General features: G+C 61.3%; 3 protein-coding genes across 3 annotated transcripts; 1 reads left to right on the top strand and 2 right to left on the bottom strand.

Moving 5' to 3' along the window:
• Positions 1-1968: 1968 nt before the first annotated feature.
• On the bottom strand, positions 1969-14107 carry TMPRSS13 (transmembrane serine protease 13). Its single transcript, XM_086861072.1, has 13 exons — positions 11242-14107; positions 6638-6812; positions 6294-6395; positions 5560-5682; positions 5352-5481; positions 5044-5136; positions 4916-4959; positions 4504-4663; positions 4248-4420; positions 3812-3910; positions 3450-3592; positions 3214-3366; positions 1969-3109 (listed from the first exon to the last, which is right to left on the bottom strand). The coding sequence occupies exons 1-13, from the start codon at positions 11665-11667 to the stop codon at positions 3095-3097; spliced, it is 1836 nt and encodes a 611-aa protein (XP_086717198.1). The 5' UTR covers positions 11668-14107; the 3' UTR covers positions 1969-3094.
• Positions 14081-18347, top strand: IL10RA (interleukin 10 receptor subunit alpha). The gene is made up of 7 exons (XM_023946472.2): positions 14081-14421; positions 15128-15248; positions 15338-15516; positions 15775-15941; positions 16252-16402; positions 16561-16685; positions 16775-18347. The coding sequence occupies exons 1-7, from the start codon at positions 14358-14360 to the stop codon at positions 17714-17716; spliced, it is 1749 nt and encodes a 582-aa protein (XP_023802240.2). The 5' UTR covers positions 14081-14357; the 3' UTR covers positions 17717-18347.
• On the bottom strand, positions 18287-22465 carry SMIM35 (small integral membrane protein 35). Its single transcript, XM_086861073.1, has 5 exons — positions 22278-22465; positions 20889-21005; positions 20537-20570; positions 20267-20367; positions 18287-20064 (listed from the first exon to the last, which is right to left on the bottom strand). Exons 1-4 carry the CDS (start codon positions 22291-22293, stop codon positions 20268-20270), a joined length of 267 nt encoding a protein of 88 aa, XP_086717199.1. The 5' UTR covers positions 22294-22465; the 3' UTR covers positions 18287-20064; position 20267.
• Between the last annotated feature and the right edge of the window lie 1060 nt (positions 22466-23525).

Below are 23525 nucleotides of genomic sequence, written 5' to 3'. Positions count from 1 at the left end.
TGGGCTGCTCTCCTCAGCTATCTGAGAGAGAACAGGAGCTTTGCCTGTAATGCCAAGCTTGGAAATTGACTGTTCAGTGGCAACGCAGCCCTTGGCCCCATCAGGGAGAGCGGAGCAGTGACAAAAGCTGTGTGTAGCCATAAGGCTGTGTTTACCCCAATAACATCATTTTCCATCAGGTCCAAGTCATTCCCTGTGCCCTGGATCCCTGCAGGAGTGGGGATGGAGCCGAGGCTCCTGCACTGCCCCGTCAAGCACAGCTCCAGCTGGAGTCCAGCGACTCCGTGCCAAGCAATGATGTTACTGATGACCATGGAAAGGAACCAATCCCCAACTGGAGGAAAAGCATTTTTGCAGAGAAACATCATCGCTGAAACCTTATAAACAAATCTGTTTTGACACAGCAGAACAAAGAGCTATAAAAGGAGAGATCGAGAAAACCACCGCTAATGGGCGGTAATTCACGTGGTGCCTGCCAGGCTGTATTTTTGTAATTTGTATCCCCCTGGGATGCTGGCCTACGATTTCCAGAGCACAGAGGAACTTGGGAACAGCCCAGCCAGATGTGCTCAGCACCCCTTGTCTGGGAAGATGCTCTGGAGCAGGACATTGAGCAAGCAAAGGGTTTTACAAGAGCCACAGGTGATGGCCTGGGCTGTCCCAGGAGCTCCTTGGGGCTGGGCTGGCACCCACCAGACTCTGCTCTCCCTGGAGTGGAGGCAAAGCAGTGTCCAGGACGTCTGTTTTGTCTGCATGGTGTTTGGGAAGAGCACGACAGCCGTGGCCAGGCTTCACGGGAAAATAATCACTCCTAATCTGCTTAGAAAACTTCATCCCGTGGGAAAACACAGCATACCTGCCTGTGGGCCTGGGGGGAGACACTGCTGGCTGGCAGGTTTAGAAGAAATAAATTAAATCTGTATTAGGGACTAAAAGCATTTCTCTGCTGGGAGAGACTTTCAGAGGAGCAATAACCCCTGAGGAGGAGAAACCCACAGCAGAGGAGAAGGTCCCACACATGCTGAAATGTTACCATGACTGGTCCCAGGAACACAGCTCCAGCAAGATCAGCTCCTGCTGGCTTCCAAATTTTGGGTTATTCCTTCTTAAAAGATTAATTTCTCCAGAAATAAACCACTTGTGAGCTGCTGCTTCACTCTGACTTATCCACAGAAACCCCCAGATCGCCTCTGGACAAACCTAAGCTGGGTCTGTGATTTAATGGAATTCCCACTTTAACCAGACCAAAACAAAACAAAACAGGGAAGTCAGGGCCTGTTTCTAACTCAAGCTGCTGCTTCTGTTTGTGGAAATCGTGTTGCACACTCGGGGCAGTCACTGCAGCACCTCAGCCTCAGTGTGTGTGGGGCAGAGCCCCCCACCCCTCCTGGAATTCAGCAGGGTGCCCGAGGCCCTTGTCACACGTCCTGAAGTGGGAGCAGTCCCCTGGGCCCTGCACACTCCGTCCTTCACGGGCAGCTCCTGTGTCCGTGGGAGGTTTCTGGGCTGCAGCTCTGAAAAGGGATTTGAGGTCAGGCTGACTTGGTGCTGCCCGAAGGGCACCGACTCCCTCCCTTTGTTTGGGTCCAGCTCCGGGGCAGCCATGCAGCGCTGCTCCAATGCAGGAGAAGTGCAGCACAGCCAGGAGCTCACCCAGCCCTTCCCGGCAGGTGCAGCCCCAGCCCCAGGGACAGGCAGGTGCTTTCTGCACACCCAGAACCGGAGCTGACACGCTCTCCCAAAATCCCAACACAAACCACAACCTTTTCTAGGGGAAGTGGCCAGTGCTGGGAACCCAGGGGACGTTCCCAGCACCTGAGCAACCTAAAACATCGTTTTTCTCCCAGCCAGGAGCAGTGACGGGCAGGAAGGGCCACTCCATCACAAGCCCCGCACGCCCGCTCCCCAGGGATCCTCGGCACATCGCTGCTTCCTTTCCAGCCCATCCCAAAGAGCCATCTCCACCTGGGGCACTACCAAAACATTTATTACAAGAGTGCGGGGTGGCCAGGCTCCAAAGGACGCCCCTGCAGCTGACCACAGGGCTGGGGAGGGGAGCAGGCAGCCTCTGCTCGCCCTGGGGATCTCCCTGTGCGCCCCAGCACCCACCAGGAGACGCAGGCACTTGTTTCCTCGAGGGAAATGTGCTGGGGAGTGGGCAGGGAGCAGAGGCTGGCTGTGCCATCCCTGCTCGGGCAGGGCAGGGAGATCCTCACATTGGGAGGGTGATTTGATTGCTCCGAACCACCCTCCAGAGTGACCTTTGGCTGCCGCTGGCTCCTGCCACAGCTCCCGCAGCCACCCCAGGGCACAGAGCTGCCCCACTCGGCTGCCAAACCCTCCCTGGAGCGGGCTCAGCCCAGAGCCACGGCACGGGAAAATAAACAGGCGGCATTTCTCTGGCACAGCTCGTAAAAGGCACTTCCTAAATCCCTCCGCAAACACGAGAGCGGAGCCCGGCGCTCCTGGAGGGTGCAACAATATCCGCACCCCGGGGCTCCTGGAGGATGGAGTATCCGCACCCTGGGGCTCCTGGAGGGTGGAATATCCGCACCCCGGGGCTCCTGGAGGATGGAGTATCCGCACCCCGGGGCTCCTGGAGGATGGAATATCCGCACCCCGGGGCTCCCCGTGGCCGCAGTGTAGCCCAGGAGTGTGACACAGCTGGCACACCCTGCACCCCAAGGTGGCACAGACCTGGCAAAAGGAGAGAGTTCTGTCTCTCTCTCTGTGCTCTGCCGGCAGCCCCTCGGCCCCGCCAGGAAGCACTCGCACAGCCTGTCCGGACAGGTCTATTTACAGCAGGAGAGCCACAGACACGGGGCAAGGAGGTGTCCCCCAGCCAGCACGGCCAGCCGCTGGCACGGGCTGTGTCCCCCCGGTGTCACCACCGTGTCACCCCCGGCGCCAGGCGAGGGCAGGGTCACTTTGCAGGTGCTGTTTGCAGAGTTCGGGGCAGCCACAGGTCCCTGGCTGCACGGACAGCCCAGAGAGGGGTGGGGGATTGGCTGTGCCATCGTGGCCTGGCAGCAGCCCGGGGCAGCGGGCCGTGGCAGCCGGAGAGGCACAGCCCAGGCGAGTGTCCATGCCGCTCTTAGTCGTTCTCGCTCTGCAAGGGACAGAGAGGAGCGCAGGGTGAGGCACCAGGGGCTGGGCTGGGGGTACAGCCCCTCTCCAGGGCCACCCTGCCCAGGCACAGCCCTGCCACCTCACCTCCATTTTGCTGTAGATCCAGCTGAGGAGCTTTGTCACACGTGTGTACACTCCGGGCTTGTTCTTCTGGCCACATCCTGTCCCCCAGCTCGTCACCCCGGCCACATACCAGCGGCCATCGTCCTCGCAGACCAGGGGCCCTCCGCTGTCACCCTGGCTCGGAGGAGCAGAGCAGTGAGGAGGGGAGGCAGGGGACGCCCCTCTGCGGGTACCCAAAATCGGGCAGCGCCGCTCACCTGGCAGGCGTCCTTCCCTCCCTGCAGGTAGCCGGCGCACATCATGCGGGGGGTCAGGTAGCCCTCGTACACCTTGTCGCTGTTGCAGATCTTGTAGTCGATCAGCTTCACCTCGGCCTCCCGCAGCTTCGGGGACGTGTTATCTGCAAGGCAGGAAAAGCTGTGGGGCAGGGGAGGTCTCGGCATCCCCCGGCGCCCCCCGGGCCCTCCGCAGCGAGGGAGGAAGCGGCTGTTTCTCACAGGTCTCATTCCTGCCGAGCCTCGCGGCTGGGAGGGCGATCCCCAGAGTTATCCCTGCGGGAAAGCCCTCGGGGGCCACAGCAGGGCTGTGCTGGAGGGCAGGAGCCGCAGTCCTCCCTCACCTTCATTCTCCCTGGTCTTGCCGAAGCCGGTGATGAAGCAGGACCGGCCGGTCTGGAAGCGCTGGCCGTACATGGGCAGGCAGGCGGGGCGCACCTGGGCTGCAGGAGACGGGACGGGAGCCGGGCAAGGAGCGAGGGAGGAGTCACCGGGAGAGAAATGTCACAGGGAGGGGGCGCAGGAAAGGCTTTCCTCTCTGCACACCCCAGCACAATCTCCCCCGCCCCGTGTGGGGCTGGTGGCACAGCTGAGCCCACGGCTGCGAGTGCCAGACCCTTCCTGGCCAAGGGACGAGCAATGTGGCCACAGCAGAGTTGGATGCTCCAGCCGGCAGCAGCCCCACGCACCCCATGGTTCCCGAGCTGCCTCTCGGTCCTGTCCATCTCCCTGTGCCCCAAACGCCACCCAGCCAAGGCCAGCTGAGCTGAGACACCTCACCTGAGAGTGTCAGTGGCCTGGAGAGCTTCATGAGGGCGATGTCGTAGTCGTCATGGTCGTCGCTGTAGTTGGAGTTGATGATGACCTGGGACACTGGGATGCCATCCATGGGCTGCTTCAGGTCTGACACCCCTCCGTACACCTTCCAGTCATCCAGGATCTTCATGCTGTTCCTGGCAGGGTGAGATGGGGCAGGAGGGAGTGAGAGCCGGGGTGTGGGGCCGGGCTGGGTGCCCGGGCTGGCAGCAGCACTCACATGAAGAAGCAGTGGGCGGCCGTGAGCACCCACTGAGCGTCGATGATGGTGCCGCCGCAGATGTGGATGGGCCCGTACTGCACGCTGACCTGCCAGGGCCATTTGTTCACAGAGGTCTCCTTCCCACCGATGATCCGGCCAGAAATCCTCTGCCCACAGGCTGGAGGGGAGAGCAGAGCTGGGGGAAAGGCTCGGGGGGAAGGGGAGCACAGAGGGGGACACACACAGCGTCCCCACCACCCACAGGTACCACGCTTATTGCAGGGAATGCAAAGCTGGTACTTTTCTATCACCCAGAAAATTTGCTGGAAGATGTCCCATTTACCCAACCCCACACTGAGAAGGGGGAAAAGTGCTCCCAAGCCTCTGGAAAGGGGGCCCACCCTCGGCTGTGTCCTGGCCAGCTCCTTACTTGTGCATCGCAGGGAGACGTACTTTCCCGTGAGACACTGGGAGCTGCAGGAGAGAGGAGGGAGACCCAGGCTCAGCCCCATTCCTGTGGCACCGGGGCAGGGACGGGGCATGAGGTGACCCTGGTACCTGTTGAGGCTCTGCTGGATGGTCTCTCGCTCATCAGTCACCGTGAGGCTCTTGCCAGAGACACGCAGGGGGATGTACTCGGTCTGTGACGCACTGGGAGGGGAGAGGACAGGCAGTGAGGGTCCCCCCATCCAGGCACTGACCCCTTGGTCCCTGCATTGTGCCCAGAGCAGAGCTGGACATGCCACCTTCCAGCGGGAAAACGCAACACTGGGGGAAACAACACAGCACAGCCCTGCACTCAGCTAGGGCAGGGGTCTGGCAGGGCCCCAGGACCCGAGCAGCACAACCCATCCTCCAGGAATTACTTCTGAAACCCCAGCTGCCGGCAGGTTTTCCTGGAGAAGGACTCGTCCCAGTCGCTGCTGCACACCGGCAGCCACTGGCTCTCTGTGCTGGAGTAGACGTGGAGCAAAGACTCCTCGGATGAGAAGCGCACTGTGGGATGGAGCAGGAGGGTCAGGGGTGCTCCCGGGGCTCCCCTCATTCCCACCCTCCCAGCTCCCAGTGCCTCACCACAGCCCAGCTCGTCGCTCCTCTGGGAGCAGTCGACGACGCCGTCGCAGCGCACGGCGCTGTCCCTGCAGCTCTCTGCTGGTTCCTTGTACACGATGCCCGTCTGTGAGCGCCAGAACATGACTGGAAGCAGAAGAACACCACGCTGAGGCCAGGGCTGGGTGAAGGGCTGTGACCCACCTGGGTGGGTGTCTGGAGGTGTGCCAGGCACAGGAGCGTTCCCAGTCACCGGGTGTGAGTGTGAGGTGTGTTTGAGGCAAGAGTGAGGAGCTGCTGGACAGAGGACTGGCCACTCTGACACCCCCCTGTGCTGCCCAGATGCTGCAAACCCCTCTTCCTTCACCCACAGAAAATGCACTCAGCCTGTGGGTGCTTCAAGCCCACCGGCTGCAGAGTGGCAGCTGGATGTCACCAGGATTAAAGGGATTCCATCAGACCATGATTTGTCTTGGGGAGGGCAGCTGGGGGTGCTGCTGGGTTCCCTGCTGCCCACCAGAGCAAGCCCCAAATGCTGCCACCAGCCCAGGCAGCAGATCTCCTTTTCTCCTTTCCCCAGCTGCTGTCTCTCCAGCAGATGTCAGGAACACTCAGGGAATGGGAAGAGCACATTCCTGTCTCTCGGCCAGGAGTTTCCCCTCTGGCACTTCCCAGTGTGGGTATCCCCAGGCTCTGCTGACCCCCCCTCTCCTCTTAGGTCCCCTCCAGGAGCCACACCAGGCTGGGACCCCACTCACACAGCAGGATGAGGGCGACGAGCAGCACGATGAGGACGGAGACGCAGAAGATGAGCGCAAGCCGCCGCTGGCTCATGCAGGGAGATCTAAACATGGAGGATCCTGGCAGCAGGGCAGAGGCAGGGTCAGGGAGCAGCTGCCTCCTCGGGGCTCCCAGACCCTGCTGCCCACCTCTGAGCTGTGGGTGAGCAAGGCCATGCACACCCCAGCCTGCCCTGTGGTCACTGTCCTGTCCCTTACCCCCACACCCCTCGCACCCCCGTGGCTGTCTGTGACATCCCTGCCTCCCTCCATCCCTCCCCATGCTGAGAGGGACCAGGGATCACCCTGGGCCCCGTCCTTACGTGTGCTCTCACAGGCTGAGCAGGGGCTCGGGGCCGGGCCGGACTCGGGGCTGTAGGGTTTGAAGCTGATGCCCAGGACGTTCTCTCGAGGCTGCGGAGGTCGGGTACCGAAGATGCTGCTGACCTTGGAGACATGGAGGAGGCTGGGGGCGACACTGCTGGGCGAGGCAGTGCTCTGTGGGCAGAGGGGACTGTCACCAGCAGTGACTGCTGCCCACCAGGGTCCCCCAGCTGCCACCCTGCCAGCTGTGAAGGTGAAAGCAACACAGAGATGGAGCTGAGCCCCCCTGGCATCACAACGAGCCTGTTCCCCACAGAACCATGGAGAGTCACCACCCCAGTGCCTCTCTCTGTACCAGAACCTGAGCCATATCCCACCCAGGATGGCAAAAATACTCATTGTCACTGGGTTTTCCCCTCCAGGTGCCTGAACTTCCCAAAGCCATCACTGTGAACCGAGCAATCAGCCGGGTATTTGGCATCGTGACAGTCACGCTGTGGCCCAGTTCCACGGGGCCAGTGCCCCAATTTATGCATCTATCCTTAATTAGCCATTTGAAAAATACAGTGCAATTTCCAGCTGTCATTTAGTAATACTTAATAATCAGTGTTTTCCAAGCCCTGAAACGTCCTGCACCCTGGAATGCTGCTCTGCAGTTGTGTCACTCCTCATCCATGAATTCACAGAAGAATATGTATCTGTTTCCTCTCCTCAAAATACGCTCTTCCAAATGCTCCTTTGGTGACAGAAGCCAGAGCCTCTCATTTTCCTCCAGAGAGGAACAAATCCCAAAATAAATGCTGCTTCCTCTACTTTTTGTCGGATGGATGGGGCTTGGAGCAACCTGGTCCAGCAGAAGGTGTCCCTGCCCGTGGAAGGGGGCTGGAACTGGGTGAGCTTTCAGTCCCTTCCCATCCAAATCATTCTGGGATTCTGTCACAGCACTTCTGCAGGGGAGCTCCGGGGGGAGTGGAGCCACCACCCTGCAGGGACCACTTACCACCCAGAGATGGGCTCTGACACATCTCTCTGCGAGCCTGTCTCTGATTTTTGGCCCCGCACTGCCGGAGATCGCCTTTCCCCATGGCCATAACCCATCCCTTTCCCCGCCCAAGCCAGCGAGGAGCGCTCGGGCTGGAGCGCAGCTCTGGAGGAGGGAGACCCGCACAGGAGCTGCAGCTGGCGTTTCTCTGCCCTGGTGTTTCCTGCCGGGAAGCAGGAGCCCTAATGAGCAGGTGGCTGAGGCTGGGGCTTTGGGAAGGCGGCTGTGCCCTGCTGGCACAGGGTGACTTCCTGCCCATCACGGCTGAGTCACGGTCCCGGCGTGGCCGCGCGTCCCGCACACGGCCCGAGGGGCGCACCTGCCCTGCCCTGCCCTGCCCTGCCCTGCCCTGCCCGGGCCTGCCGAGCTCACCCCGGCACAGACACAGCCCCCCGGGCTCCGGGAGCCTTCCCGGCCAGCCTTCCCGGCCAGCAGCGGCACAAACCTCCCTAACCTCCCCTAACTCCCTCCTCCCACCCCGCGGGAGTGCCACGGGCACCGCCAATGTCCCCCGGCCATGGGGAGCCTCCTCGGGCTCGTGTGGAGCTCCCCGGGCTCCTGTGCACGGGGAGGAGCGGAGAGAGGCACTTTGTGCTCCGCTGCATGGCCCCGCTGTCACCCCTTCCCTGCCGGACTGCAGGAACGTGCTCCAGCTTTCCCTACAGCCGGATTTCCCAGCCTTGCCTTCTCCCAGAGGTGCTGGGGAGCCCGGGAGGGTCCCTCAGTTTTCTCCTCGGGGCTGGGAGGGCTGGAGGATGCCCTGCAGTGCCCTCCCCTAATGAGCTGAGCGGTCCCAACACTGATGGGATTTCAGTTCTCACATCGTGGGGCTCCCCTGGGTACCCTCAGTGCCCGCTGTTGGTGACAGCCAGAGCTGTGGCAGGTCCTGAGCAGAGCAGTGGGGATGCCAGGAACCCTTCCTGGGCAAAGAACTTCCCCTGCTTACGTAGAAATGAAGGTTTTGTAAATACCCTTTTCCCCTGGCATTTGTGTGCTATCTCCACACATCTGATGTGTCACATCTCACCCTGCAGCAGCTGTAACCCTTTGCTTATCAGACCAGCAGAACTACAATCCTGCACAGGAGAAACCTCTGCATCACACACAGGAACCACAGCCAGCTTCCCCAGGGAGCCAGCAATGCTGGGTGCAGCAGCACTCCCACCTCCAGTGTGCAAATATATCAAATTAACACCAAAACGTGCCATAGGTCAGACTGCTCCTCAGCAGGAAGCACATGCCCTTTCTTACACACAGGTGAACTTTCAGCTAATTTCCTTAAAAGTCTAAGTAATCCTGGGGGCCTGGCAGAGAAGCATCTTGCCGTGGGCAAGCAGTGTAGGGCCACTGCAGCAGAGAAAAGAGTGGTGGTTTTGCAGAGATGTTTCTGTTGAGAGGAGTGCATGACCCCGGTGAACGAGCGATGGCTCCTGCCCACAAAACCTTTACTCATCCTTTGCTGGCTTTTGAGTAAAAGTCAGAGTCAGAGCCGTGCCCGGATCACACGTGCTGCTGCGGTTTGAGCCCTTTCCCCGATGGCCTCTCTGCAAATGCTGCACCAGCCACGAGAGAGATGCGTGCCAGAGGCGGCTGTGGGGAGAGGGGCACAGCCAACCCCCGTCTGGGGCACCCATGGCTTCCACAGGACACCCAGGAGGGACACTGGGGACACTCAGGGACTCCTGGCCAGCTCTGCTCACCTTGCAGGCAGTGGATACAACAGCCACGAGCCCTTTGCTAAACCTGTCAGGAGTGCAAGCAGCACCTCACTCCCTGTCCCTGCTCCAAGGCTCGGAGCAGAGCTGGGCCAGGCACCCAAACCAAGGACAGCAGCACCGAGGTGCCCATCCCCTCTGCACCGTGAGCTGGCACATGCACTGACCTGCAGTTCCACACCCTGGTGTGGAGGGGAGGCCCCCAAACCCACGGCAGCAGAGGACAATCACCGGGGGAAAGGTAACCCAGGCTGGGCTGGAGGCTGAGCTTGCAGGGAAACCAGCCAGCAGTCACCCGCAGTTTCGGAGTGGGAGGGAAAGCGGAAGCCAGGGAACACCTGGGTGTTGCAACCAGACCCAGGGCCCAGCCACATCTTGGGGGAGCAGAAGGACACAGGAACTCCCAAAAATCCAGAGCATCAGGAGGAGAGAGAGCGAGGCAGCCTGGATTAAAGTGGCTGGAAGGAGCTGCCTCAGATCCTCCTCCCCAGCTGAGCTCGGCACGGCTCCAGCTGCTCACAGCCCTGTGTCCAGCCTGGGAACTCCTTCACCTGCTTGTGAAGTGCCGATTGTCCGTGTGGGGCAGCTCAGCCAGCACACAATGGAGACATTGTCCTCGCCAGGGACAAAGATGTCCTCAGCCTGTGAGAGCCCCTGGTCCCTCTGGGTGACAATGTCCTGCTCAAGTGCCACTGCTGAGTGCGGCCTACCAGGAGGGGACAGAGCCCAGCACCAGAGCGGGGACAGGACACTGCCAAGACCCTGATACCCACAGCAAAGTGAAATCCCAAAGCCAGCCAGCGTCACTGCAAGTGCAGCTGCCCAACTGTCGATGGAGCCAGCCCGATGTGGCCAGGGACAGGTCATCCTGTGCCACTGTGAGCAGCATTTGGCCACAGACCCAAAATGTTCCAGGGCTGTGTAACCACTGCTCACCTCACTCCACAGAGGGGCAAACAGAGGCCTGGAAAGACAAAGAGACGCTGCTGCCATTGCAGAGCCCTGGGTGGCTCCTGGCACTCCTGATGGCCCCTTTAACCCAAGTGACAGTGCCAAGGTGGCCCGGTGGGGTTGTCCAGTATTGGCCAATTGCCTCTGCGTGTGGCCATCCCAGTTCCTGCCCCACTATCACCAAGATGCAGTGATGCCACCCTGCTTTGGGGCTGCCCAGAGCTGGGACCACTCTGCATCTCCCCAGAGCCAGCTGACATCCAGCAGGAGCCCACGGCTCTGCCTCCCCCGAGCCCCATCCACGCCGGCACCGCCGCCTTCGTTCCGGATGGCGCTGGCACGGCCGGCGCTGCTCGGCTCGGTAATTACTCGCTGCCTCGCCCGGTGCCCGGCTGGGATGGATGTTTTCCTCATGACAGGATGCTCAGCAAAGCCCCACATCCAGGGCTGAGCAGGTCCCAGTCAGCCCAGCCCAAAAAGGGCGCAGGAAAACTGCCCGGAGAGCAGGCGAGGGGAGCAGCAGGGCCGTGCCCACCAGTGAAGAGCTGTTGGAAAGTGCCGGAGGGCTCGGGAATGTGCCAAGCAGCACCAGATCCCTCTGCCAGCACCAGCTGGTCCCCTCTGTTCGCAGCTCCGGCGTGGCAAAGCACCCGGGAGCCTCGACACCTCTGCCAGCACCGGGCAGCAGCAGGGATGCTGCTGGCTGCCCTCCCTCCAGGGAGGTGCCGGAGGCAGCAGCTCCTCAGGCAGCTCCTCAGGCAGCTCCCCCGGCTGCTGCTCCCCCGGCTCCTGCTCCCCCGGCTGCTGCTCAGGAACAGCCGGGGAGCCGAGGGAGAGCCCGGTGCCTCCACCAAAGCCCGAGGGGAGCGGGTCCATCGGAGCCGCCCGCACTTACCGGGGAGGTTTTGCCGTCCATGGGCCGGGGTCGGGGCTGGGCTGGGCTCAGAGCCGCGGCACGGCCATGCCAGCAGCGCGGTGCCGAGCAGGGGCCGGGCCAGGAGGTGTTTGGCGAGAGGGTTCGTACGTCAGTGCCAGCGCCAGGAGCAAACCTGTCGGACCTGCCGCCCGGCTCCGGCGCCGCCGGTTTCCCAACCGCTCCAGGCGCACCTGCAAAACACCTGCCCTGTGCCGGCCCGGGGATGCGGGGCAGGGCCAGCCGAGCGCCCAGAATCTGCAGGGTGAGACTTGGCCCCAGGGAACAGCAGCATCTCGGGGTTCCCCGCTGCCCACCCGAACCCCCCTTCCTCCCCTCTATGCCCACCACCCACTCACCCACAGCTCTCCTGCCCAGCCAAGCACACAGGAGGGGATGGACAGACATGCCCAGCCCCAGGAGAACCTCTCTGGTGTGACCCAGAAGTCAAGAGTTCCCTGTTACAAAGGAAATGAAATGCCATTTTCCTCTAGTTTCTTTAGAGGCCTTTTAATTCCTTTGCTAATGGAATGATGCTTCTTCCAGGAGCCTCCTGCCTCCCCTGCAGGCAAAACCTGGGGGATGCTGTGCTTAACCAAGAACTCGGCTAGAAACAAGTGAAAATACCTGGATTAAAGGAGAAAGGCCTAGCTTCATTCTGTGCTTTCTGATAGCCAGAGCCATGACCCTCAGTGCCACACATTTCTCCTGGCATTATTCATAGTGTAAGTCCCTTATTCATCCAGCTCCCCACCCACACCTGCTCATCAGAAGGGCAGGAGACAAGCAGGGACATCCAAGCTTGGAGGAGCGCTGCTGCAAAGCTCCTTCCTTTTGAGGCTGGAAAGCCTGGGCTGGATCCCTCTGACCCCTCCTGCTCTCAGGATCCCAGCTCACAGAGGGGCTCTGAGCCAGCCCTCGCTCCACAGCGCACTCCTCGGTAGTTGTCACAGGCAGGAATGTTTTTTGGGGTTTTTCTGTTTGCTTTCTGTGCCTCTGCAGGCTCTGCAGGGGTGGCCAAGCCCTGAGCTGCACCCCTGAGCCAGGCATGCCCTCCTCAGCTGCTGCATCTTCTTCAGAAAGGGATGCTCAGGAAACAGCTCCAGGAATTGTTCATGGCTACACCTACAGAGAGCAGGTTCCAGAGAACAGGGTGTGTGGCTTGAACCCTGCAGCCTGATGGTAAATGTCAGCATGAACACAGCTCCCGGGTGAAATCCTCACCTTTCCTGCTGGTAACGCTGCTGTGAGCCCTCCCTGCACCCTCCTGCCCTCCCAGCCATTAAACAGGAGCTAAAACACACAACCAGAGCCGGCTCCACCAGCCCAGGAGAGCTGCTCTGACCTCCAGGCACGAGGGAATTGGGATGAGGATCACTCTGCTCCGCTCTGTCCTGCGGCAGGGCTGTGCAGAGCCAGCCCTCGGGCCCCATCCCTGCCCTGCTCGGTGCAGCATCACCTGTCTGACCCTGCTGTCACCCTGGGAAAGCTTCCTGGGGGACAGCAGGGAGGGAAATGCACAGGCCCAGGCGCTCCTGGGCTGGGTTTCTCTGTGGTGTGTTCACAGGGAGGCGTTTCAGGGTCAGACACGTCACCCCCAGCTCACACTGTCCCCTCACCAGCCTCTCGTGTGGCACCTGGCAGTGCCCTCCCTGCAGAGCTCAGCTTCCAGCCCGAGTCCCACTCGCCATCCAAACATTCTGCAGAACTCTTGTTCCCCCCCAGCCTCTTTCATTTTCTTCTAAATTGCCAACCATTTCTCCCAAGGCTCTGAACCGCCTCACCCACAGGGCCAGCCCCTTTCCACAGAAAGCTTTTCTGCAGAACTTCCACTTCCCTGCCTTTTGGTCCCGTTGCTTTTAATTGTCATTGCCTTACACAAAACACAATCTGTGGCTTTTTGTGGGACTGGCTGTGCTTCATCTCAGGACTCCTCAGCTCTGATGTGACTCAGGGGCCAAGAGCAGAGTGGCAGGACATCAGCTGCTCTGCCCTGGATGGGAATGAACCCAGGGCAGGGAGGGGATCTGCTGCTGGTACTCCAGCCAGACTGCAAGTTTGTGAAAGCCCTTGCCCTTTGTCAGAAAGGATAAGTCAATGAAAACAGGAGAAATCTCCCACTTCAGGCCTTTAAGATGGTTCTTCAAAGAGGAGCCTGCAGCTTTGTGCCCACCTATATGCTCTCTGAGTCTGTCCAGAGCACTTTTGGTTTCCCTTCTTTTTATCTGCGTCCTTTCCACTAATTCCCCAGTGGGAAATTCCTCTTTTTGTGGAAGATCACTCTTCATCACATGAGGGCCCCAGGAAAGCCCTCAAGCAGGCTCTGAGGCAAAGCAGAGCACTCACACACAGCGTGCTGGGTGATGAATCAGGTGCCAGCATCACCAGACAGGCAGGACATCACTGCGGGGCCAGACCCCACAGCCATGGGGTCACAGACACACCCGGGGGGCTACCAGAGCCCTGGGGACAGTGGCAGCCCCTGTGTGATGCTGGATTTCCAATGTCACCCCTGTGTGAGGGTGTTTGCAGGACACAGGACAGCCCAGAGCTTGTCACTCAGCCCCAGAAATGGAGAAAGGGGCACTGCAGGCTGAGGCAGGAGGCTGAGCCCAAAGGAAGGGAAAGCCAGAACCCCCCTGGGACTCCAGGGCTGGTTAGAACGTGGCTGGATTCAGCTGCTGGCAGGACAGGACACGGTGCTGTGCTCAGGAAAACCCCTGGGACAGGTCACCCTCGGTGCTATCACTCACCTGTGCCTTGTTTTTTACATCTCCTTTCACAGCAAAGCAGCAAAGGCAGAAACATCACTCTTGTACTCGTAATTGCCTTTCTCAGCACGGCCCCGCTTTGCTCAGAAAAGCCCCCAGAATTCTTCCTTGTAAACTCTGTCGGAAAAGCCCAGCCCAGGCTGAGGCTTTGGCTGGGGGTGAGTGGGTGGACAGCGAAGAGAAGTGGAAGTGGCTGCTCAGTGCCTTTGGTGGTGCAGCTCGAACGCCTCCGAGACGTCACTGAGCCAGCCCCTGGGGGAAAACCGAGCGCCCGGCTCCTGCCGGGGCACAGCCCGGCCCTGCTGCCACGGAGGATGCTGAGGGGCCATGCTCCCCTCTGCCACCGCCCTGGCGCTGTGCCTGGCGCTGCTCCTGCCCTGCCCGACCCACGGTGAGTCTCTCGGGACGCTTTTCACCTCCCTGCTGGCTGGGGCTGAGCCCCGCGGCTCCGGGTGGGCTCCTTGGGATGCGGTGAGATTGGAGCCGCAGCCTGGACACCTTCGCTGGTGTCTCTGGAGCAGGGCACGGCCGGGGCTCCCTGCTCGGTGCTCGCCTTTCGCTGCTGGTTGGGAGCCCAAAGGCTCCAGCCCCGCTTGTCCCCAGCGGTGTGAGGACAAGGGGACACCGGGGACACAGCGCTGGGCTGGCTGCTTGCCGGACGGCAGCAGCTGCCCGGGAAGCCTGCAAGGGAAAGGTGGCAGATGTTATCAGCGGGGCTTTTCTGCCAGGTGACAACACCGAGATCAGGCAGGAGGTGTGAAAAAGTCTGGTTTCACCCAGGCAGCAGATGAGCAAAACAGGAAAGCTGAGTCCAAACAGGGGATGAGGCAGGGGATGAGGGATGCAAATACGGCTCCCTTTTGGGGCAGGAAAGCACCAAGCAGCCCCAGCTGAGCTGTCCCCAAAGAAAGAGGAAGGAAAACAGGGGGCTGAGCAAATCCTGGAAGTTGGGAAGAGAAATCTGGGCACAGGCTTGCACGTTTCGGGTGGTCAGCGCTGTTAGGTCACCCGTCACGGGTGATGCTGTGGCCTGAGGCTGCCGTGGGGCTGGAGAGCCAGGGCTGTGCTCCCCCCTGAGCTCCCCGTGTGCCCCACAGGTGAGGAGCTGGAGAAGCCCCGGGCCGTGCGCTTTGCTGCGGAGGTGGCGTGGCACCTGCTGAGCTGGGAGCCGGGGCACGGCTGCCCCAGCAATGCCAGCTACGACGTGGAGTACAAAGTGTGAGTAACAGCGAGGGCAACGCGAGGGCCCTGCCCTGCCCGGGGTCTGATTCCAGCTCTCTGCTCACCCCTGGTGCTTCTCCCCACAGCTATGGCTCAGTTGTCCCCTGGACAGCCATCCCAGAGTGTGGGAAGAGCTCGGAGCACTCCTGTGACCTCACCTACTACACCCTGGACCAGGAGCAGCGCTACTTCGCACGGGTCAGGGCCGTGTCCGGGAACCTCACGTCCCCCTGGAAGAGGAGCAGCGCCTTCTCCCCACGGGAAGGTGGGTTGGGCTGTGCCTCCACCCTGTGCTGGAGTTGCTGGGGATGGTCAGGATGCCAAACTGCCTGCAAAGAGCTGTGGGATGAGTGAGAGCAGGGATATTTCCCTCCGCACCTCCCTGGAGAGCCGGTGGGCTGTGCAGGACGATGGGACAACCCGAGGATGGTGGGGCAGTCACGGCTCAGTCTGGTGCTGCACAGGCTGAGAGCTGTGAACAGGAAACAGCCCTGACCTGCTGTTGTGACCGATTTGCTTCCAGCTGGCCTGCGCCTGGCGAGCCAGAGCCTCTCCGTGGTGGGCAACTCCATCCAGGTGCGGCTGCAGCTGCTCCTGCACCGCGGGAACATCACCGTGGAGTACACAGACTTCCAGAAGAAAATGACCCAGTACCACGTGTACGTCAGGAGGACACGGGACAACCACACGGTGAGAGGAGCTGCTGTTCCCGTGCTGTCCCCGTCTGTCCCACACGGTGCTGCTCGAAAACCAGATTGTTCAGGCATGGTCTTCTGTAGGAGTAAATGCTGACCTTTCTCACAGCCACAGCAGCACAGAGAGGTTTCTTTGTGTGTTTTATGGAGGAGGTTTCCAGCTCTTGTGGGCATTTTGGATCTAGCTGCTGTCATCATTATCGTATCACACCCTGGGGACTTTCCCCCGGGGAGGGCAGAGGAGGAGGAGGGAGGGAAGCAGGAGCTGGGGGCTCTCAGGTGCCAGCCTGTGTTGTTTGTTGCAGTTCACAGTGGTGAAGAGCAGCCCAGAGTTCACCCTGGGGGAGCTGCTGTGGCTCACAGAGTACTGCCTGAGCGTGGAGCCCGGCATGGCCAACAGGCCCGTCCCCACCACGCGCACCGACGAGCAGTGCGTCACCACCGGCCACAGGGACAGTAAGTGGGACCCAGGCGAGGGGGGAATCATGGCATGCCGACCCTCCCCAGCCTCCTGGCCCTGGGGGTGTGGGGATCCACACCAGGGCATCCTCTCGCTGCTGTGTGCACTGAGGGCTCCCCTCTCCCCCCTCACCTGGTCACGTCCTCTCTTGCAGGGAGCGCAGAGCTTCTCCCGGGCATCCTCAGCTCCTTCTTCCTCACCCTGTTTTTGCTGGGCCTCCTGGGGGCTCTGCTGGCGTGTACCTATGTAAGGAAACCCGTGAGGACACCGTCAGTCCTGGTAAGGGACCCTGTGGGGCCAGAGCAAGGGTGCAGGCAGGGATGGCAGGCATGAAGCACAGCTCACTCCCCTCCTTCTCTCCCTCCCAGAAGTCCTTCATGAAGCAGAGCTCGCTCTGGGTGGAGCAGGAGCCCCCATCCTTGGGCAGCCTGGATGCAGACCCCACGCAGCAGCTCTTCCTGTGCCAGAAGGAGCCCCGGCTGGACAGCAGCCCCGACAGCAGCACCAGCACAGCCCAGCTGCCCCTGGAGCAGGGCTGGAAGCTCCCAGCATGGCCCAAGGACCAGATGGGGCCCACGGGGAGCAGAGACAGCAGCGGCACCAGCACCGACAGCGGCATCTGCCTGCACATCCCCTCCTCCTCCTCCTCCTCCTCCTCCTCCTCCTCCTCCTCCTCCTCCCTGAGCTGCTCCGCAGGCCCCGAGCCCCAGGGCTACAGACAGCAGCTGCCCAAGGCTGAGGACAGCGGGGTGGGCTTGGAGAGCCCCTGCCCTGCTCCTGGCTGCTCCTCTGGCAGCGGGAATGCCAGCCCAGGGGAGCCCGGGCTCTGCCAGGAAGATGTGGAGTTCCGGGGGTACCTGCAGCAGTCCAAGGGCAGCGGGGAGCCAGAGCAGGCCCCGGGCAAGGGAGTGCCCCTCTCAGGCTGTGCAGGGTCCGTGCAGGGCCCGGGCAGCACCGACACCGTGCTGGACATGGAGTGCTCCGAGCTGGCTGTGTCCAAAGGGTACCTGAAGCAGCCCTCGCCCGAGCGTCCCCTCACACAGGACCTCGCTCCATGGGGAGCCCCTGAATGGGATTTCTCCAGCCAGGTGGGGCCCCAAGCCCCCACTCTGCTGAACTGGGCAGCTCCAGGTGATCCACTGACCTCCAAAGCCAGTCCTGATCTGAAAACTCCCTTCAACCTGAACATCTTCAACAACACTGCCTTCCTGGGGACAGCTGCTGTGTCCAGCCTCAGCTCCAGCTGGATCACACTGCCCATCACGCCCCTGAGCTGGCTCAGCAGGGACAGCAAGGACAGCTGTCTGTGACCCGTCCCCTGGGGACCACAGCCCTGCTCTCTGACCCAACTACCTCGTCTGCCACTGGATAAGCTACTCCCGACCCCTGAATGTTCACAGTGCCAGGCCCAGCATGGCCCAGGAGCACCAGCTCAGCCACTGGTGGGGCTGCTTTGGCCCCAGTCCTGCTGTGGGCACCCCCAGTGGTCCCTCCAGCCAGTCCAGCTAACGGGAGACAGGGATCCACACCAGGCACCTCTGCCTTGTCTGCCCAGCATGGTCTCAGGGCCATCCTCAGGGCCTGGGGCAGTCCTGTGCTTTCACTTCCCCCTTTCCTGGGCCAGCTGGGCTCCTCCTGCTGATGCCCACACTTGTGATGCCCTCCCAACCTTTCACAACACAGAGGCCGAAAGCAGACGTCAGCCTGACATCAGCACCCTGCAGCACGGGGCTGCTGCCCTGCCTGACCCCACAGGGGTGGACCAAGAGACTTTCCTGACCCTGCAGAGACCCTTCAGCATCCAGCCCCTGTGGGACAGCCCCAGCACAGGATATGGGATGCACCTACGAGCCCAGCGTGGCAGTCCTACCACACTATGGTCTGTCTACAGACATTATTTATTGCATTTCATTTGTAAATACAGAAAAAAACGTGCTGTTATTTATTTGGTCCATTTGTTCATCCTCTCCTAAGGCCAAGCTGAGCTCTCTGTTTCTGGATTTGGACATTCCCCATCAGCAAGAGGCAATTTGCCTGACGTGGTGAAGAGCATTTCCATGTCACAGCTGGGAAAAGGGAGAACCAAGCCAGCTCTCCAAGAGCTCCTCACACACCTGAGTCCCTGGGGGGTTTTCCCAGGGGGATTTGTGGGAACAATCACCAGAGGAGCAGCAGGGAAAAGGGGCTGGGCCGATCACAGTGATTCCACAGGGATGCACATCCCATGGGACATCACCAGGGAAGGACAGGAGCAGAACAAGTCAAACCCAGGGGTGGAGGAAAGACAGCAGTCAGGGCTCTGCTCAGCAACGTGGTGTTCTGTCATGGGCTGGGCTCGATGATCTCAGAGATCTTTTCCAAACAAACTGATTCTGTGATGCTGTGAACAGTTGTCATCAGAATGGAAACAGGATGAGACCGAACAGCTCAGCCTGGGTCACCTGGGTCACAGGGAAGTTTTTCCAAAAGGCACCTCATTTCTGGGAACCTTCATGGTGGGAAGTAAAACTGCTGGCAAAAACCCTTCTTGGGGAATGTGGTTTTCAGGTGAAGGGTTTTTGGTTTTGTTTTCAGTTTTTCCAGTGCAGGCAGGAGGAGGGGGCTGATCCTTGCTGTTTCCTTCTTTTCCATCTCCCGTGGCACTGCTCACGTTTGAGATCCATCCCTGCATCCCACAGGGATGTGGAGGGCACTGGGAGCCTCCTCCTGCCCCTCCACTGGCCCCATCTCTTCTGCCTCTGTGTATTTTGGGGGTTAGAGCTTTTTGCTTTCTTTTTCATTTTTTTCAACTTCCTCTGGAAAACGGAGTCGTCAAAAACACGGCTTTTTTTTGTTGTTCTTTGAAAGGCCGCTGACGTCAGGCCCCATGGCTGGATCCTGCGTCATGCAGGGCTCTGCTGGATCCTGCTCACCACGGAGGGCTCCCAGGCCCCAGGAGGGGGCATTTCCCCCTCTCCATGAGCAGTCAGAGATCTCCTTTCAGCCAGGAGAAAGCCACAGACCACGGGGTTTAGCTCTGATAGCCGAGAGCACAGATGGTCCCTCTGACTCGCTGGAAATCCCACTCTATCCTCACTGGTTTCCCTACAACCACGTGGCTCTCTTGAGTTTTTCTTTGTTCTTCTTCTGACAGAAACTTGCAAAGAGATGGTCCCAAGGCCCCCCCGTGCCTCGCCAGCCCCCGCTGGCCAAGCAGGGCCCCTCTCCCTGGCCACAGGCCCCCCTCTGCACCCCTGGCTGCAGAGAGCCACTGAGAACTGCAGATGGAGGAGATGCCCAGGGAATTCATGGAGTTTCTTTCTCTGGAGACATTCCAAACCCACCTGGCTGCGTTCCTGTGTCACCTGCTCCAGGTGACCTTGGGTAGGGTTAGCCCAGATGGTCTGCAGAGGTCCCAGCAATTCTGTCATTCTGGGAAGCTTTTTTAGCAACAGAAACTGCACCGTTGCCATTTCAGTTGAAATCCACCCAATTCAGGAGACGTTTCTTGCAGAAGTGAAAATGCAGGAATCCTCCCCAGCCGGTTTTGGTTGCTTTTTCTGTTGGTGCCAGGCTGTGAGTGAGAGAGGCAGCGAGAGGAAGCGCTGCAAGGACTTCTCCCCATCCCTCTGTCCCTGGCCACATGTCCCATCCCAGGGAAGGAAACACAAACCAAAGCCTGTGAGGGGAGAAACCAAAACCAGAGCTCAGGGAAAGCCTCTGAAGCCCCAGAGCCACAGGCAGGACTTTTGCTGGAAAAACCCTGGGACTGTCCTGAGGAAAGCCGTGATGCCCAGGGGCTACAGAGGCTTTGGGGCACAGCACGGGGGGGCAGAGGGGGACAAGGGGATGTCCTGGCTGCTCACCAGCCCAGCTCTCACCTCATGGACCCTGGTTGTGGAAGGGCTCATAGCCAGAGGTTCCCAGTGAGCCACTGATGCTGAATGGTGGCACCAGCTCCAGTGCCACCGACCCCAGCCCGCTGCAGGGAAAGCAGAGAGGTCACCAAACTGCCCGTCCCCCTCCAGCCCCTGCCAGCTCCCTGCCAACAGCAGAACTGGGGGGATTTGGGACTGGGGAGCAGGGGGTGACACCTTGGCACTGCACAAAGGGAGCCCTCCTGCCCCTGGTCCCCCCATGGCATCACTCACCGTGAGTGGTAGAGGTTGAAGACAAAGTCAGGCCCTGGGGTGGTGGAGGAAGAGGAGAGTGGTGTCAGAGCCATGTGTTGCCATGAACCCACCTTTGCTTTTCAGTGAGTCTGCGTGGCAGGGTGGGGACAGGCAGGACAGGCAGCAGGACATCACCAGGACATCAGTGTGCATCCTCCTCCTCACCTCAGGGGGTTCCCAGCTTGGCCTAGAGCCCCCCCAGCCCCATCTCCCACGTTCCCCACACCCCAGTCCGTGCTCTGAGCCCCTCTCCCCCTGTCCCCTGTCCCCTGTCCCTGTCCCCTGTCCCCTGTCCCCTGTCCCCTGTCCCCTGTCCCCTGCCCGTACTCACGGCGCCGGGAGTGGCCCCTCCGGTACCACCGGATGCAGCTGTAGCCAAAACTCGCCAGGATCATCAGGGCCAGCCCGATGCCCAGGACAACCCCGATCACCTTGACGGGCTCTTGTCCTGGAAAGCAGAGGGAGGAGGGGCTCTGCAGACAGACCCGTCCGGGAGGTTTGGGGTCCTGGGTGTCCCCTGCAGGGGACAGGACACCTGGGAGCTGGGGTACAGCTCTCCAGTGCTGTCCCCACGGCAGGCAGGGCTGCCAGGGCTGGGCACGGAGATCCTTGCGGCCCCCAAAGCCCCATGACGGAGAGCACCGCTGTCCCCAGGTGAGCTGGCAGGTGGGACGGTCACTGGGAAGGGGGGTGGCCACCCTGACCGTGCTCTACCCTAATTCCTGGTCCCGCTCACGCCCTCGTGGGGTGATGCTCCTTTCCTGGTGGCGCTAGAGCCATTTCTGGGCTGGCAGTTCCCTCTAGAGGATGCTTTTGTCAGGACGAGCAGCTCGAGGGACACGGGGACACGGACGGGGCAGTGCGGGACCTCTGCGGGCTCGGCACCGCTCCATCCCTCCCCTCCGTGCCGCAGAGGCAAAACCCAGCCCCGCTGGATGTTCCCGGGATGGTCAGGACACCGAGGAGCCCCGGTTCGTGTGCTGGGAGCTGTGCCAGGGGGGCTCTGGGCACTGCCCCGCAGCACGGCCAGCGCCGGCCACAGGGACCGGATTCAGTGCGGCACCGGCAGCGAGGAGACAGCGGAAAGGGATGACCTCAGAGCAGCTAAATTTAGGCAGATGCCAGCGGAGTGAGAACATTTCCCCCGTGGTCTCAGTGTTTACACCGTGAGCAAGGTCCCAGGGCGTCCTGCAGCTCTCGCCCCAGCTGGGATGCGCCAACAGCCGCCGAGCATCGCAGAGGAGCGGGACCAGCCCTGCCTCCCCCTCCCTTCCACCCGGCCCTCCCGGCACGGCTCAGCGTTCCTGCGGGGCCAGGGGCGAGCTGCAGCCCCGGGACCCCCGGTGTGGGCGAGCTCGGGGAGCTGCAGCAGCCGTGAGTCACGGCAGGAGCTGCGGGGCAGGAGGAGCAGCCTCCCTGAATCAGCCGGCTGCCGAAACTGCCCCGTCCCCACGCCCGCTGCCCGTGGGAGGGTGACGGCGTGGTGCCCAGGCCCTGCCCCGTGCCGTGTGTGGGAGGCATCCCTGCCCTGGCTCCCTCGGGAGCAGCATCCCCGCGGCATCCCAGGGGATGGCTCTGAGCAGCGCTGCTCACAGAGCCGCAGCAGCGGCGAGCCCCAGCCCCAGCTGGCGGGGCAGAGGGCAGCAAGGTCACCAAAGCGCTGCCCATGCCGTGAACATCCCACCTCTGCCCCTCGAGGGGGGAAAAAGCCACCACTCACCTGTCCGGGGGTCCATGTGCCGCTGTTGTGCCGCGGGAGCTGCTCCCGGTTATCCCGGGCTGGAGGCTGCTGCTGCAGAGCCCTGTCTGTGCTGGAGCCTGGCACGTCCTGCCTGTCCCCTCGTCTCCTGGTGACACAGCTGCCTCGCTGCAGCGAGGCTGGGCACCAGTCCTGGCCCACTGGTCCGACTGGTTGGAGGGAAAAGCGGAGGAGCTGCGGCAGACACGACAGACGGCACACGGCCGTGCCCAGCCCGCCTGCGTGGGCAGCTCTGCCCTCCCGCTGCTGGAAGAGGCTGATCTGGGAGTCCCGGGAGCCCGAGGGGCAGGGACACTCGGGACACGGGTGTGTGCAGCTCTGGCAAGGTGCCCGAGTGGCCGTGTCCTCCCATTGCCACCTCCTGGCAAAGACCAGCAGCCAGGAATGTGGCGCAGGCCTGGGGACTCAGGCAGGACCCCAGAGGACAGGGAAGGACAGGGGTGGCCGTCCCCAGTTGCCCCCAGTCAGATGTCCCAGAAGGATGCACTTACAGCTCTGTTTGATCTCCAAGCCCCAAACCAGAGCGTCCCTTGGGACTCAACTGTTTGTAGAGAGGGGGAAATCCACCTCCTGTGGCTGCAGGGAAAAGTGACAAACAGGTATAACCCTAAACAGCTGGAAACCGGGCATCCGGGGCAAAACTCCTCCCTGCTTTGCCAGGCACAGCCTCCGACCCTGCCGTGCCCCACATCAGTGGCAGTGGGCGGCCAGGGAAGGAGCCAAGCCCTGAGCAGCCCTGCCCAGGACCAGCAGCTCGGAGCCAAGAGCAGGGGCGATGCCGGGGGCCTGCGGGGCTGCAGAGCCAGCAGAACACAGAGGGGACAATGGGAATTGCAGTTCCCCAGTGCCTGGGACCGCTCCTTGCCGGGCAGTGCAGGGGACAAGGATGTCCGTGTGGCTCAGGGATGCTGGTGCTCACTCAGAGCCCTGGCTCAGCCCGGCCTGACCTGTGCCTGACCCCAGTGGAGGCAGATGCTGGGAAACCTGTGTCACGCCAGGCTCTGCGAGCAGGGAAGGGTGACTGGCTGCAAACGCAGCTGCACTCCAGGAAGCAAAGCCCCGGAGGCTCGGGGCTGTGACACAACATCTGCAGACCTGAGCTGCTTCCTCAGAGCCTTCGGATCCTCAGAGGAGGAAGAGCTGCTCCTGTCGTGCAGCACATCCTTCCACGGCAGCAGGGCTGGCTCTGGCATGCTCTGGGGAGGCTGC

This window comes from Cyanistes caeruleus, chromosome 23, assembly GCF_971803275.1.
Source record: "Cyanistes caeruleus chromosome 23, bCyaCae1.hap1.1, whole genome shotgun sequence".
Classification (NCBI taxonomy): Eukaryota; Metazoa; Chordata; class Aves; order Passeriformes; family Paridae; genus Cyanistes; species Cyanistes caeruleus.
The sequence above is the reverse complement of the archived record's forward strand: the minus strand, read 5'-3'. Positions and strand labels throughout refer to the sequence as shown.

Coding starts and splice junctions, on each gene's coding strand:
- TMPRSS13 (XM_086861072.1), bottom strand. CDS start 11,667: ATGTCTGTCCATCCCCTCCTGTGTGCTTGGCTGGGCAGGAGAGCTGTG. Junction 6,813..11,241: donor TGGACGGCAAAACCTCCCCG/GTAAGTGCGGGC, acceptor CTCTGCCCACAG/AGCACTGCCTCGCCCAGCAG. Junction 4,664..4,915: donor CGTCTCCCTGCGATGCACAA/GTAAGGAGCTGG, acceptor TCTCCCCTCCAG/CCTGTGGGCAGAGGATTTCT.
- IL10RA (XM_023946472.2), top strand. CDS start 14,358: ATGCTCCCCTCTGCCACCGCCCTGGCGCTGTGCCTGGCGCTGCTCCTG. Junction 14,422..15,127: donor CCTGCCCTGCCCGACCCACG/GTGAGTCTCTCG, acceptor TGTGCCCCACAG/GTGAGGAGCTGGAGAAGCCC. Junction 15,942..16,251: donor GGACACGGGACAACCACACG/GTGAGAGGAGCT, acceptor TGTTTGTTGCAG/TTCACAGTGGTGAAGAGCAG.
- SMIM35 (XM_086861073.1), bottom strand. Junction 20,571..20,888: donor GAGGGGCCACTCCCGGCGCC/GTGAGTACGGGC, acceptor CCACCACCCCAG/GGCCTGACTTTGTCTTCAAC. Junction 20,368..20,536: donor TTCAACCTCTACCACTCACG/GTGAGTGATGCC, acceptor CTTTCCCTGCAG/CGGGCTGGGGTCGGTGGCAC.